The following is a 15,453-nucleotide window of genomic DNA, read 5'->3' on the forward strand; positions in this document are numbered from 1 at the left end:
CACACACACTCACACAAATACACAGATTCCATTCGCGTACACTCAGACACAGCACGCCCATGCTGGCATAGACAACAATTGAGCTATCTCATCCTCATATAAGCATCTACACACACAGACGGAGCATTTGCACCCACATTCAAACACAAGCGTAGCACACATAGATCTACATACCCTCCTTCATTAGCCTATATTGTGACTTTCATTTTATCAGTCAGTCACAGTGAAACACAAAGTTGATCATAACAAAAAAAACACACAAACACACAGAGAGGTCAAGAAAACAGCTAGCCAGGGTACATGGAAGCACGTAGGATGTAACTCAGCATTAACCTTTTAATTACAGAGTTAGTCTATTATTAAATCACTCTTTCATATGATAAGACATCCTCTATATCAGGGCTGGACTATTAATTTTCATAAGGGGCAACATCATGAACTAAATATTTTGCCCTTAAATGAAGCTTTAGTCCAAAATCACTCGTTATTTACTTCGTGCTGCACTGGAGTCACTGTTGACTGTCCAAATTAACATCACTGAATTAAACTTAATTACTTAGCTAATGATAAAATATGCTATTGGCAGCTGTGATTTAAGCTAACAAATTTGATAAATGGATCAAGCTCCTGTGAATCCTGATTTTGTTTACTTCTGTCTGACTTTGTTGACACACTGTATTAAAATTTAATACATTGGGAACTTTCATTGTACGTCCAAGAATTCTTCAAAAAAGCTTATATATATAAATATACTACTATCAGATTTTTTAAAAAGCAGCAAAGAAGTTGACAGAAAATCTATTAAATAACCTTGAAAATGTTTTTCAAAATCCTCACCTCTGACGATAAGCGCAGCAAAGTTGGACACCCCAGAGCCGCGCTCTGACTGGGTGACACAGCGATACAGATCTTGATCTTGATTAGTGACTTCTTTGAGGTGGAAGGAGGCAGCAAACCGTCTGTGGTTGATGTTTTTGGTCAGAGCCACTGGAATATCTTCTCCATTTCTCCTCTACAGACAAACACACACAGACAGACAGATCAGGTGTTGCAGCGGGTATGAAGGGTTAAATGCCTTGCTCAAGGTCAGCCAGCACTGACCACAGACACGTGCGCACACACTCGTGTGTGTACACACTCTCATCCCCCTCTGCTTCGCTGACAGCAGGTTTGAAGGTCATGACTACAATAGAACCATAATGAAATCAGCAGCTATTAAACTCTTAATCATGTTAGCTGCTAGATGTATGGCCTGAAGTCAGTCAGTGTGACTGTGACTGCGTGAGTGTGTACTTGTGTGTTTGCGCAGTTGACACTTTATAATTGGACATACAAGTCCTAAGGGTGTCACATTCAGTACACTCTTTGTGTTGTTAAGTAAATAAAGCTATATACTGCATATTTATATTATTTTACAAGGAACTGCTCGCATTAATCAGCACAAGAATGCAATGACAGATTTAGCAAGGCCTTGCTCATTTTCATTTGTACTGCAACTTTATGAAGACAGAGAGTCATATAATGAAGGGAAAGTCTGTCCCAATTACAGAAAACATGCTCTTAGTTGAGTCCAGTGGTATAAATTTTCTCTTAACTTATCAAGCCTTTCTGGCTTTAAAGTTGACTTTCTTAAATATGTTTTTAACTGTCATATTCTGTAAAAATAAATAAGTAAATAAATGAAATCCATTCAATAATGTTGTATTTGGGTACACTAAAATGAATACCACTGTTAGATGTGACAAAACAGGCTGTTTTTGGATCTGGACTTGAAAGGCTGCGAATATTATTGCAATTTAAATACTGCTAGTTAAATAACCCCATAATCATAATTAATCGTTTAGATCTGGTCTTGCTACAAATGCCTTGTAGAACTTGTTGGTGTAATAACAGCACACCACACACGTTTTGCAAATGTTTTCTTGGTTGTACCTGTAGCCAGAGTTTATTGTTCGAGGTGTCTCGCCCCGTGGCGATACACTGAAAAGTGGCATTTTGTCCAGCGTTCACCTCCACATCCCCAAGGCGCAGGAAATGAGGCGATTTATCTGCAGGAAATGAGGTCAAACAAAGAGGCGAATCAGATTAGGTTTACAGCGAGGATATATGTATTTGTGCTTTAAAATGTTTTGATTTTATTCCTCTCTTTAAAATGGAAATGAGGTGACAAAACGGTCACCTTATCACAAACACACAATACATTTCAGGACGATGGGCCACCCTGAGGAATATGTTCATTTTTGTCATTATTATGTTTTACTGGACCACAGCACAGTACTGACTTGCCATTGCCAGGTAACAATAATGCCACCTTCACTACATGTGACTTGACATAGCTTCCAGTTCTTAAATACCATGCTAAGATAATGAAGTAAGCCTTTTTAGACCCTGAAGATGCAGTTCAGCCGTGACATCTTTATTCTGGGGATGTGATTGCAATCATAGATAGCAGCTCCTATGGTCAATGAAAACACACACACACACACGGACACACGCTCACAAACACACAAGCTCACACATGCACGCATGTGAACATGTGCACACACACACAAACTCGTGTGTCCAGAAATGCAGCTGTGAGAATGAATGCTTCCACTGTGGAGACTAAGTACTAATTCCTTTTTAAATACTTGCTCCTTCCTATTAAGGGCCCCGCTGCTCTGCCTTTAAAACACCAGGGATCCTTTTTTCCCTCCCATATTTTACAAGATTTCACATCCAAGTGTAGAAATGTGTATCTGACTCATATCGACAACTTGTGACAGAGACAGGGACCACAGGGACACCACGACCCCACAAACTCTACAAGGGTTCACGACACTTTATTTTTATGACTTATAATCAATAGAATCCATTAAGAAACAGAATTGTCCTGGAAGATTTCAGTGCTTCTGCTAGATAGATAACAAAAACAGCTGTAATAGTTGCCTCTCCAGGAACATGCCTATGGCTTTAGATTAACGGACGACCCTTCTGTTAACAGTTTGTCGTCACAACACTTTTTTTCTAGCCTCTAGTGGTAAGGAAACACTCAAGCAAAGACGAGAGGAAGACTTGAGACGTACTGAGAATTTAAAAAGGATCGCAGCCCTCATCTCTTTCCTGTCAGTACAGAGACAAGAAAGCTACTGTTCACTCTGTGTGTGTGTGCACGCATCTGTGTGTGCTTGTGGGTTAAAGAGAAAGAGCTGAGTGGTCAGAATCTTCTCTCTCCATGATTGCCCTAATACTGTCTCATTTCCCGCTTCACTCTCTCCTATTCCCCTCTTTCTCTCTGTGTTTCCTCCACTCTCCTTTTTTTATTTCTCTCATTTTTCTCTACGACTTGCCTTTCTCCTCTTGCCACATCCCTCCTCTCTTGTGTCACCTTCCCACTTATCTACCCATTCAAGTGCAACAGAAACCATCCCAGGTACAGTCTAATTAGTGGCCAAAGCTATCAGCGTCTATCCAGCGAACTAGGACTAATTGCTGGCATGCTAATGACTCACCGCATGGGTAGCTGAGCACCTGAATGTCGTCTATGGCGATGAAGCCGGCTTTGCTGTCCGAAACCTCAGCTTCAAATATGACCTAAGAGAAGAGAGATAGAGGAGATTTACCTATTGCTCTCCCAATTGCAGTTTAAACAGTTAATATTAACACTGAGATGAAGATATCCTGAAATAACATCTTTTTAATGTGCTAATTAATAAATTTTCATACAATTAGCATGCACAATTACTGACAACAGCATTTACAAGTAGCACACAAAATGCTTGAGCTTGAAACCTTGAAGAAGTTGAATTTGCAAATGTAACAATTTGTGCACATAAACCGTGTATCAAAAACAGAAAATACAACAACAGGAAAAACAAAGTCAAAGCCTGAGAGAAAAGTAATGTACAAATGCTCTGTTTGCAAATCACAAGCCCCTTATGGTTACGAAATCAACTCTTTAGTACTGTTACCAGATCACAAATTGTTTTGATGCATCCTAAGTGCAGTGGAAGCTGCAAAGTGAGACTATTGCCATTTCAATTTGTTGTGAATATGAACAATTCAATCTTAAAGCAGGCTGAAAGTCACCGACAGCAGCTGGTGATGTGCTTTAAACTGGATAAATTCAAAACCGCCACCCTGAATGCCGCTGGATTTATAAATTCTGCCCAACACGGCAGGGAGGATAAATGAGATACTTCCTTATGGATCATAGTAATCTCTTTGGGTACACAAAAATGGCTGCTAAAGAAATTATAGTATATACTGAAATCCAGTGTGGAAAGTCAGATAGCAAAGGGCTATGACCTCTCTGTTTGTTCTTTTTTCCTCATGCCTATTTTTGCTTTCCTTTCCTTTCCTACATCTGTCTGTTTTCCTTATGTTGTCAAACATCTGTGCATGTAACACATGATGAGAACTTCAGCAAAGGATGAAAAAAAACCCCCAAAATAAATACATGAAATTCAATTTTCTTTTAGCTATGATAATAGTGTTGGCCTTGGGAGTTAAATTCAGTAAATCCATTGTACTGACATCCATGTTCCCCACAGGATAATTCCTAATTTCATTTTTGTGCTACCAGCAGGTCAATGATTGATAAATACTTCAAACACACAGAGTCACACATTAGAGGCATGGGAGGCTGCCATTAGCTGCCTTTCTACTGCATGAACAGCTCCCCGATCAGCCATTTAAGCCTTTTTCTTCATAGTGTTGGAAGATCCACAATACTTTAAACGTTATGTAATATTTGCAACAATTTTGACTGTGATGCCAAAAGCTATGACTAACCAATCTGGAAGACCAAAATCCTTTGCTGCTTGTTTTTTTTAAAGGAGTTTAATCAACGAGTATGTATGTAATGCACTTTTAGTTTCCCTAGAAAAGCTTCCAAAAAACCATTACTTCATGGTATAGGCCGCCTTAAAAGTGCTGGATAGTTGGAAACAGCTCATTCTTAAGGGTAGAACTAAAATGTGATTTGAGTACCATGACCTGGTGAAGGTAGTGAAAGTTTCAGCGTTATGGGAATGGCCTCGGATGAACTGGAAAAACAAACCTGTCGTACTTGTTTTGATTCCCTTGGGGAATGGAAACGCACAGTGTTTGTTAATCCACCAGGACTTTACAAAGTATTTAAATGTAAGCTGATAATTGGGCAAAATAGATTACCCATTACGATTTTCATGTATATATAACTTTAAAATATATTGGGTGACCATTATGAATCTGATGAAAATAAAAAAAACAATCTGTGGACATTCTTGCCGTGAACTAATTTCTCATGTGTTAGTATGATTGCTTGGAAGAAATAAGCAATCATGGCTGAGTAGGCAAATTACCTGCTTAACACTAAATAACACTGGCAAGCTAAATTTGTAGATTTTAAGTGGAGTCATAACAGTCAACAGGTGCTTCAACCTCCCTGCAGCTCACTAAGGATCTGAATTAGGAAAATCCACCTCATCGTCATCTCTCTCTTCTTCACTTCCTCCTCCTTGTCCATACGTTAGCCTTCCCAAGCCTTTTCCCCCTTTCTCTATTTCTCGCTTGCTGTCTGTTTTCTAACAGTGTTTATTTAGAAAGGAGCACCTAATGAACAGAAGAGAAGGGACAGGAGGAGAAAAGAGGAGGTAGCCATCAAAAAGAGAGGCAGAGGGAGAAAGAGAGCAAGGCAGTGAGCAGTTGTTGTCATTCATCACCTGTAAAAGGAAATCTGCCGTGAACTGTTTACCCACAGCTTATCATCTCCTGCTTGTCACACTCTCCCCCTCTCGGTCTCCCTGCCCTACCAATCTATCTTGTCTCTCTCTCCTATCATCTTTCACTCATAGCTCACTGCGGAGCCCAGCAGAAAGACATCAGCTGACTTTTAATACCTTCATCTCCGTCTTTCCTGTCTGCCAAGCTTTCCTGTCTGCCTGCCTCCTATACACCTGCATGTAGGTGCATGTATAAAAACATATAAACCAATGTTTTATGTTTATGCTTCAAGTCATTGAGGACGAACTCGGGTCACCACTCTGGGCAATGAATGTTCCCCAAATAAAGTGAATAAAATGAATCTTCTCAAATTATCTTAATACTTTTTCTTCTTACATAGCCTAAAGGAAATCTATTTAATATAGACATAATACTTAAATGAAATGTGTGGCTTAGGGCTGGCTCTTTACCAGCCTGCCATTCAAAAGTGAGATTAAAAAATCTTTAACAACCTTTCTGAATTTGCAGTGAGTGGAATCTAACCCACAGTATAGTCTGAGGTTTGTCTGTGGACATTTAGCTGAACAAATTATATCTTGGTTATGAACTTGTTTGAACCTGACAGAGAATGAAAGACTGAGTACACAAGGTCTGCCCATTGGTGTCCAATTAAATTTTAGCATTTAGAAACTTTAAAAGCAAGAAACTTGACATCAAACTTTTAAACATTTTCAAATCTCAGGCCAACTCTTTTGGCAGTGAAGCAAGTCTCTGCAGTCAAATCAAAGATTATAATCAATTTTTTGAGCTGGTCTTAAATCTACACTCTGCTAATGTTTGTGTACTCATGAGTGTGGTATTGAAAGGATTTTCATCATGCCCAGGGACATGTGGCTTGGGTGCAAGTCATTTTACCTTCTTGTAAAAGTTAATTGTCTACCATAAAGCCATTTGAATTCATATTCTTATATTGGATTGTGGTCACCTCTGATACATACAGGGGGTCAAACACTCACTATCTGACCAATCCAATCAGTGTAGAGCAGGTTTATTGCTTTCTGAAATGTTAAAGCCTACATCATTACTCCAGAGTATGTCACTCAGATACAGTTTATGCATGCATGGCCATTGAATCAAACATGTTTAACCTCCTAGGACCTGGCGTCCACATATGTGGACATCACATTTTGGGTTATTTAGACCAAAATACTCAATTTTGCTCTACAAGGGCCTGATATCCACTTACGAGGACATTATACTGCTACTGTTCTATCAAAATTTTAAACGAATATCCTCATATGTGGCTCTGATTTTTCATAAAAACAAAAATAAGGTAAAAAAAAATCTGGTAATTCTTTGTTTTTACATTCATTGGGCCCCAATATACCCAAATATCAAAGAGAAATTAAAAATGCATGCTGTGGAAGAGTTTGGGTCTTAGGAGGTTAAAGCTGCAGGTAAGGAACATTTTCATGTCACCTTATAGCCCGAGGATTAATAAATGTAAATTGTGTTTGGGCACTGTTTCTGTATATATATCATATGAATTAACGCATAAGGTAATTTAAGTTCCTGTGAGAAAATGAGTCTTAAAATATCTTGTTTTGTCTGACCAAGAGCTCAAAACTCAAGATTTACTGTCACGTTTAAAAAAAGATAAATAAAAACAAAACACATCACTTAAACCACCAATCCTTGGAATATATTTTTACTCTGATATCAAACTGTCACCAGATATTATTATCTTTATATAAAGTTCTTTCTTCACTGCATTGTGGAGATCTAGAAACGGTTAAGATTGTTAAGTTTTCAGTTGAAATAAAGAGCCAAGAAAGACAAAATGTTTAAGAGGACTACAAGGTCTTCTTAAACTGTGCTATGTGGCTTTGTCTGCATTTCATACGTGCATCTGTTGTTGCATGCGACAGGTCTTCCCCTGGTGAAACGAGTCTCATTACAGCTGAAGCTAAAGTGCTAACAGAGAAACATGTTCCAACATGATAAAATAGCTTCATACTCTGAAATCCAATAACCTGTTTCCCAGCCTCAAAACCTATATAATCCTTGGCAAACCTGGATGATTATGTTCCAATTAAAACATGTTGACACACGAGTTTCATGCTGGTGATCTCCGCTGAGGGGGACTGGGCTCCAGATGGGCCATTTGGAGGATGTTCTTACACTTTGCTTTATAGTAATATTACACAGTCCTCTGGCTGTGTGTGTTAACATGATCAGTGTGTGTATGGAGCTACAACGCTCAGCCTGTAATGTACACACATGTCTGAACACCACCCAACCACCGCGCACAGATCAAGTTGACTGACATAAATTAAGAAAAAGGAAGAGACAAATATGCACATAAGATCAGTATAATGCAACCTACAACAATATTCCTGCAATAGATTTTCCTATGTGAATCTCATGTTCAGGGTCAAGTCAGACAGCTGCTCATTAAAAACACATAAACAAGACCATAGGGCAATAACAACAATGTCAGTGTCCAGCATGGCGACACACCCCTATGCGTGCAAACACGTGTACACATAAACACACACCCGGCTGGTCTTTCTAAGTGTCTTTCTAGCCTAATCGCCACCTCCTGAGCCTCAGTCAACACAAATAAATCAGCTGCCTGCCTCACAGCACGTGTATGTGTTTGCCTTTATTTGTGTGTGTCTGTGTGACATCTGCGTTTTCACATCAGTTTGACAGAAAGTAAAGAACTATGCATGATAGTGGGATGTTCTAACTGTGTAGTTGCTGTTTGTTATTTTACCGATTTACCTGATATTCATTAGGCCAGAAGGTGGAAACGGCAAGTTCAGCTCTCAGCCACTCTTTACCTGGACAACGACATCAGGGTCAAAATAAGCCATTATAAGCAATAATGCATAAACGCTGAATTGAATCAGATTAAGCACTGCTGTGAGCTAGTCTTTACCGGTGTAGGACGTCACATTCCATATAGGGTTAGCCAAGGGACCCTTGTTCACCTAGAAATCAAACAGAACCACAATCAGTCACAAAATAGTTTACACAAAAATGAATCTATAAGCATGCAGTGCACTGCAATTCATGATTTATCCACAGAGGCCCCTTTTACATTCCAGTCAGGCATCTTTTTCTTGGTTTATTACAGCTCACCTGGCTCTAGCCAGGAAATTCCAAAGAAACTACAATCTAATCTTAATGTGTTTTCTAAGAACATTCACACAGAAAAAAGAAAAGAATAGGATCAGGAGACAGAGGTGTTATGGAAATAACTGTGGAATAGACTGTCAAAGCACCAGATATGTGAATGTACTTCTCCATTTTATTTAAATAAAACAAATAACAATGTTATTTTGAAATAAACGTGAGACTGCATGTGTGTTGCTTTAAAAATCATGTTTAATTGTGAAATGAAAGTGTTGGTTAAAGCAAGGCAATCAGCAGCCTCTATTGCATGCTAGCTGCAATAATTGCGGGGATGTTTCATAAAACTAAAACCAAGAATTTCCAATAAATCTAGTATTCTTTTGCTTTGTTTTCTTCTGTCCTGTTTTGTTTTAAATGGAGAGGCTTTGGTCACCATCTGCTTTTGTGACAAACAAACTCCTTTAATTAATTTAGAATAATGCAATCCAGCTTGGGCTCTATAATATGTAGCCTCAGAGAATGTACACTGCTGTATAGTGGCTGGTGGAGGTGTACATTTGGTCTTGATTCAGCTGGTTTGTTTACTAATTAGAAAAATCCAAATAAATATAACCGTCAGTTAATTGAGGTCTACTATGTTTTTCTGTTTTCTGGCACATATTAACTCTACATAGCTGGGCATAAACATGGCCAAAGTTGCAAATAATGATGTCACCATATGTACAGGTAATCCATGTGAGCTAACAGCTCTGTCCCTGAGTTACTTTAAACTAGCAGTTTTGCTAGCACTTTATTTTTTACTCTTATATCTGGATGATGTCAGAGAGGGCTTACAACATCAACGGGCTCTCTCAGGTACACATCTGCCGTTAAAACTTATTATGAGGGCCAGTAATGCTCAGATAGTTTCAGATCCCAGCTAAAACAACGGGCTGCGCCAAGACCCAGTATAAGATAAAAAAGGATTATTTTAAACTGTGAATCATGCAAAGTCGCACTGGCTCAGAAATAATAAGAGGTAGTTGGGAATGAGCATCATGGGGTCCCTTAAAACAATTAACTACTACATATCCAATCTACTCTACTAGATCGGATCTCAGTACCTTCACCAGGACGTTGAGCGTGCCAGGGCTGGAGCCATCGGGGCTACTAAGGAGATAGTTGAAGTCGATACAGTGAGTATCATTCTCCTTCATGACTGGCAGCTGAAACCTGGCTTTTTCTCCAACATCATACTGCGAGACGTCAACATACATGTAGGAACCTGCGTGAAAGGAAAGAAACATAGGACTTTAACCACAGTTGGAAAGCAAACAATGCAGCAATTTTAAATCTGACCGGATCAAGACCAATGAATTGCTCATTTTGTTTGCAGCTGCGTGTGCTTGTGCCAACACATACCTTCAAAAATTCAGTGCTTGAACAGACTAGCAAGGATGCCCTCTGAGGGGCTAGTTAGTGTGTAGACAGTGAAACTATGACTGCATTTGCCAAAGAGTGGGCTGTATGTATCTACATGAGCATCCAACCGCTTCTGTACAAGGTTATAACAGTCTAAAGTATTTAGAAACTTTAAAATAATATTTTGCACTGATTTTTGTTTGTTACCTTCTACTCAGCAGTCCTTTTAGAAATAACGGAGAAACTGCAGCAGTACATGCAGCTGAGCAAGTCTATAAAAGTGACCTGGCACAAGGTTGGAAACAAATAATAATAATTGGAAGATGTGCAACAATTGGAATGACGCATAAAGAGGAAACTAAATGTCTGCAGCTTCTTCAGAAGAAACCAGAGCAATACCTGGAAGAAGAATCAAATCAAATCAAATCAAATCACTTTTATTGTCACATCACATGTGCAGGCACACTGGCACAGCACATGCGAGTGAAATTCTTGTGTGCGAGCCCCACAAGCAACAGAGATGTGCAAACACAACAACACAAACGAGCAAAATACAAGAATGGCCAACCTGAAACTAATAAATATATGTACAATATATAATAGTGTATGCATTTCTGGATGTGTATACTAAATATTTTCCTACGTGTGTGTGTGTGTGTGTGTGTGTATACACATTTTTACAAATTAAATAGTAAAAAAAATAAATAAATAAAATAAAATAATAATAATAATAATAAGAAAATATATAAAATATACAGAGTTGAATATGTGCAAAACAAGTGGCATTTATATACAGTGTGGAGTGCATAATGTTGAATGGATAAATGATGCACCACTTTTTAATATACATAAATGACTAAACAATGCTTTTATGGCAGGAAACAAACTCTGCTGTATCCCCATTTGAGGAACTGGAACCTCCAAATTGTCACAATAGATTTCGCACTCTGATTTCATGATTAGTGGTTGATTTGATTTCCTAGCAGTTCTCTGGGCGATGCTTCTCTGTTTCCACTTCTGTTGTTTACGTTATTCTGGCCCCTTCAACACCGAATTCACACACAAATCAGTTACTTTTGTTACGCTAACACAATGGCACACTGGAGAAATGTTTCATTCTCTACAACATCAGCAAGCCAAGAATAAATATACTTCAGGTACTTCGGTAGCCTACTGAGTACTATACCATGACAGCATGATACACCATTACAGCTGACTGAAGGGAATAATCTGGCTGTACCAACAGGACAGACAAACTGTCCTTCCAGATGTTCTAGTAATCAGCTCAGACCCGAACCAGATGTTGATGCAATGAAATATGATAAAATGTGATCCTGCTCTGCATGATGTTTAATCTCACAATCTCACATTAGCTCATCACAAATTCAGAGAAACGATCCCATGGTAACGATTAAGTCTAATTCCTTGAAACGTATATTGTTATATTTGTTTTGAATATGCAATTCTTATTAATCACCTATGAAGACAAATGTATATTATCATAAATTGGATATCTTTGGGTTTGAAATTCTTGGCTATTGAAATTAATTCATTTGCAGATGTAATCCTAAATAGAATAGAATAGAATAGAATAGAATAGAATAGAATAGAATAGGACAGTATAGAATTAAATACAATTAAATAAAGTCAAATTGGATAAAACCCTACATTCTATAAAATGCCCCTGGTTAATTGTATTTGCATATTAGACTATACATAATATGTACTATATAATGGTTTCTAGACAATAGCGCTTATCACTTATTGTTTAGCTAATCTACTGTGAGAAAACACATCTCTCTGCAGAATGGAGCAGAACATAACAGGCTTTGAACGGATGCACACAAACATGTGGAGACACGGACATGTGTGCGCACATGCACACACATGCACACACATGCACATCAGCTTCTCAGTACCCCAGTTATCGTTTTGGCTGTTCTTTTCTTTTTATCTCTGCGCTTTTTTCTGCCATGCAGGTATTAGAATAATCTCACTTCTTGGTTCTGAATGTCACAAACAAAACCCAAAATGACTCCAGCCAAACTGGACTACAGCCAATCAGACTGGAAACAAAACAAGGCCGGCACCGATTTCCTCTCTATCTAAATCTGCTGCAAAATGAACATATAATGGACATCACTCCCTTTATTTTGTTTTTTTCATTTGTGCCACTGACGCTAAGATGGTGACTTGAAAAAAAGAGCCTTTAAGATGGCTGCCAAGATGATGTGCCAGCTAAAAATACTCCTATCAGTCAGAGACCCAGATATGTCACAACACAAACAACGTTGCAAAATATAACCTTTAGCACTTCAGCTAATCAAAGCGCTGCTTGCTACAAAAATATAACAGGAAAAGGATTTAGTATAGGTTGAAAACAGCTGAGTAATATGTGACAACAGTGTCTGTTTACTGAAATAATTCCAACATATATTTTAGAAGCCACATGAATATCAGTCGATTACACCAGAACAATGACAAGACCTAACCTGGCACAAAAGCTGCATTTGAAAACATGAGTAATAATGAAAGACTCACTGCACACAAAACTGATGCTACACCGCTACACCCATGCTAAGCAAGCACCTTATGATGCCAAGAACATCTGACACTTGAGGTTTGTTTCTAAAATGGCTGATTCTTTTGAATGGCTAAAGTCTAAAATGGCCGGTAAAAGGGTAATGACACAAGATAATTAAAGATGAGACTAAAATACCGCTGTGATAGCCTTGAGCCCCAGATATGTCGCAACAAGAACAACAGTAGCAGGGCAGACTGGGGACAGTATTCTCCAGCAAAACAATAACAGCTAGCTGCTGGAATAACAGCTAATGGGGTATTTTCATTTTTAGCATTTTAAGGCGCCAATCAAGATGCGTGAGATGTCAAATACCCTTCCACAGTAACACATGCTCTTCATTCATAGGAAGGAAGATCACTGCACAGACTACAGATTATGTAGCCTGGAGTCAAACATGGAGTTAATTTCATTTTTTCTTTTCACTTCAAGACACAGCTTGCATCTCCAGAGGCCATGCTCAGTTTTCTATACATATAAGCAACAGTGGAAATTACATTTCCACTCCCTTTTCTGACTATAATTCATTATTTTACTGACACCTTATGCATTGCCTTATAATTCTGAAATTTAATTAGCACTTCTATCTTAATTTGTTGCTTTAAAAATGTCCCCATATTGTTATAATTTTTAATTAAACTGCATACTGCTTTTGTGAAGGTTAACACTCACGTCTTGTAGGAACTGTGTCATAAAGGTTGGATTTATTGGTAATTTTAAGTATTTTATAACGGTGTTGCTGCCTTCTTCATTATTTGATCATTATTAAAACATTTAGTGCACATGAGACCAGCTTTGGTGCATTTTAAATGCCTCCCCTCCTTATTAGATAGCACACACTGATAAACATGAGAGACATGGAGAGAATGGCATGCCAAATAGGTTTTGAGTGGTACTGGCTGACAACATTATGAGTCAAGAGTATCTGCTTTAGTCCACTGAGCCACAGGGCCCCTGCCCATGAATGTTCAACTGGCACGATGCACATTGCCAGAGTAGCTTGTAGACCCTGCCATGGTGACTAGTGCCAACAGTGACCCCCGGAGACATTACATAGAAGAGTTTTATCTCTTATTACAAACACTGCCAAACTGTCCCTGCAATGTCAGTACTGCCATAAGCACAAATGGTGATTAGCAACTGGCACAAATCATTGTGGGTTATAAGGAACAAAAGTATCATTTTTGTCACTGCTATAACTCTAAAAGGATTCTGTGTAACTCCCCTAGTAGATGACTCCTTTTATTCTGCCCTTACCTTTGACAAAATAAACCCCCTGATGTACTAATCAGTGAAAAAAGTCACTCCCAAAGCTCTTTGGGAGCTCTTAACAACTCCCCAAACAATGGGATTGGTATTCCTTTGTTTTCAGGGGTCAGAACCCAAAAGACTTTAATGCCACTCCTCTTAAATCAAGCCATGCCCTCAGGGAGATTGTAGTTAGCCAGACCAGAGTATTAAATTACTGGTGGCTAGGATAGCTTGAGAAAACTATTCTAATAATAGACATTACTAAAGTTTCCCTGGGCATGGCACTTAAGCAACCAACTCAACCCCTCACCCATTTCCCTTAACTCCTTCCAAAAAGAAATCTAGCCAAGTGCTGCATCTGTAATCCCCTCTAGCAACCTCGTTTTCCATCCACTGCACCACTGTTCCACACCCCACTGGCATTATTAACACATCAAATGTCAGTTCATGCTCCCATACCTTTAGGCAAGGCTCTGAACCTCCCCTTTAGCAACCAACATCTCCAAACCATTAACCTGCTCTGCCATCCCCATGCCCCTGCTCGTTCCACTAGCTTCAACAGCCATTAATGCTATGTTAATTGCAGCCATTACCTCTGCACTCTTAGGCAAGGTATTTAACCTCTTCAGGCTGCCAACGCTGCCCTCTCAGCACAGTGACACCACTTGGTATTAATAATGCTAAATGATAGACTTTGGCTTTGTACCACTGGGCACCACACTCTTGTGTCAGTGCTTAATTATATGCAAGACCACACATGCACGACACACAAAGTGGGTCTTTGTGTGTGAAAATTGTAAAAAGTCGGCTTTTAAATGAACCTTTCTCTAAATGTCAGCGAGCCGGGGTTGTCATGAAGATAAGTCTGAGAGATAAATAACAGCACTGCATTGTCATGGAAACAAAATCCTAATCTTCCACAACAGAGGAAGAGGAGAGGTCAGAGGAAAGAAGTGGTAAGAGAAGAGGGTGAAAAGAATCAAGGTAACATGAGATCAAAAAGAAAAGGAAAGGAAAGGAAAGGAGAAACAATGCTGAGAAGCAAACTATGTTTGTGGTGCTACACTGCAACACAGTTTCCTTAATGTGGTTAGGTTCATACTTCCACTTGACATTCTTACTCTGTGGTTTTTTGTAAAGCTAGTTACCATTTCAACATTGCATAGCTGGTTACTGTTATAACATTTTGGTTTTAACATTGTAAAGCAGGCAACCTTCCCTGTTCCCTGCCATTGATTAATGACCTCATATTCTGTTAATTAGACCCTCAGCCCTGAGGCAGAAAGATTTAATTTCCCCTTCATCATCATCATGAAGAAAAAAAACAACTGATTAGAGAGGAGAGGAGAGGAGAGGAGAGGAAAAAGCACCAAGAACTTGTACAGTGATATATA

General features: G+C 38.8%; 1 protein-coding gene across 1 annotated transcript in view; it reads right to left on the reverse strand.

Moving 5' to 3' along the window:
• ptprk (protein tyrosine phosphatase receptor type K) overlaps positions 1-15,453 on the reverse strand; it is a 106,512-nt gene that overhangs the window by 46,404 nt on the left and 44,655 nt on the right. Inside the window, exons 4-9 of the mRNA XM_013910339.1 lie at positions 9,930-10,090; positions 8,630-8,681; positions 8,473-8,531; positions 3,492-3,573; positions 1,933-2,048; positions 839-1,012 (exon numbers count right to left, since the gene is read on the reverse strand). Coding sequence (XP_013765793.1) covers positions 839-1,012; positions 1,933-2,048; positions 3,492-3,573; positions 8,473-8,531; positions 8,630-8,681; positions 9,930-10,090 — 644 coding nt within the window. The remainder of the gene's footprint in view (positions 1-838; positions 1,013-1,932; positions 2,049-3,491; positions 3,574-8,472; positions 8,532-8,629; positions 8,682-9,929; positions 10,091-15,453) is intronic.

The sequence above is a fragment of the Pundamilia nyererei genome, unplaced genomic scaffold (genome assembly GCF_000239375.1).
Source record: "Pundamilia nyererei isolate P.nyererei 1_Seehausen unplaced genomic scaffold, PunNye1.0 scaffold00041, whole genome shotgun sequence".
In the NCBI taxonomy this organism is placed as follows: domain Eukaryota; kingdom Metazoa; phylum Chordata; class Actinopteri; order Cichliformes; family Cichlidae; genus Pundamilia; species Pundamilia nyererei.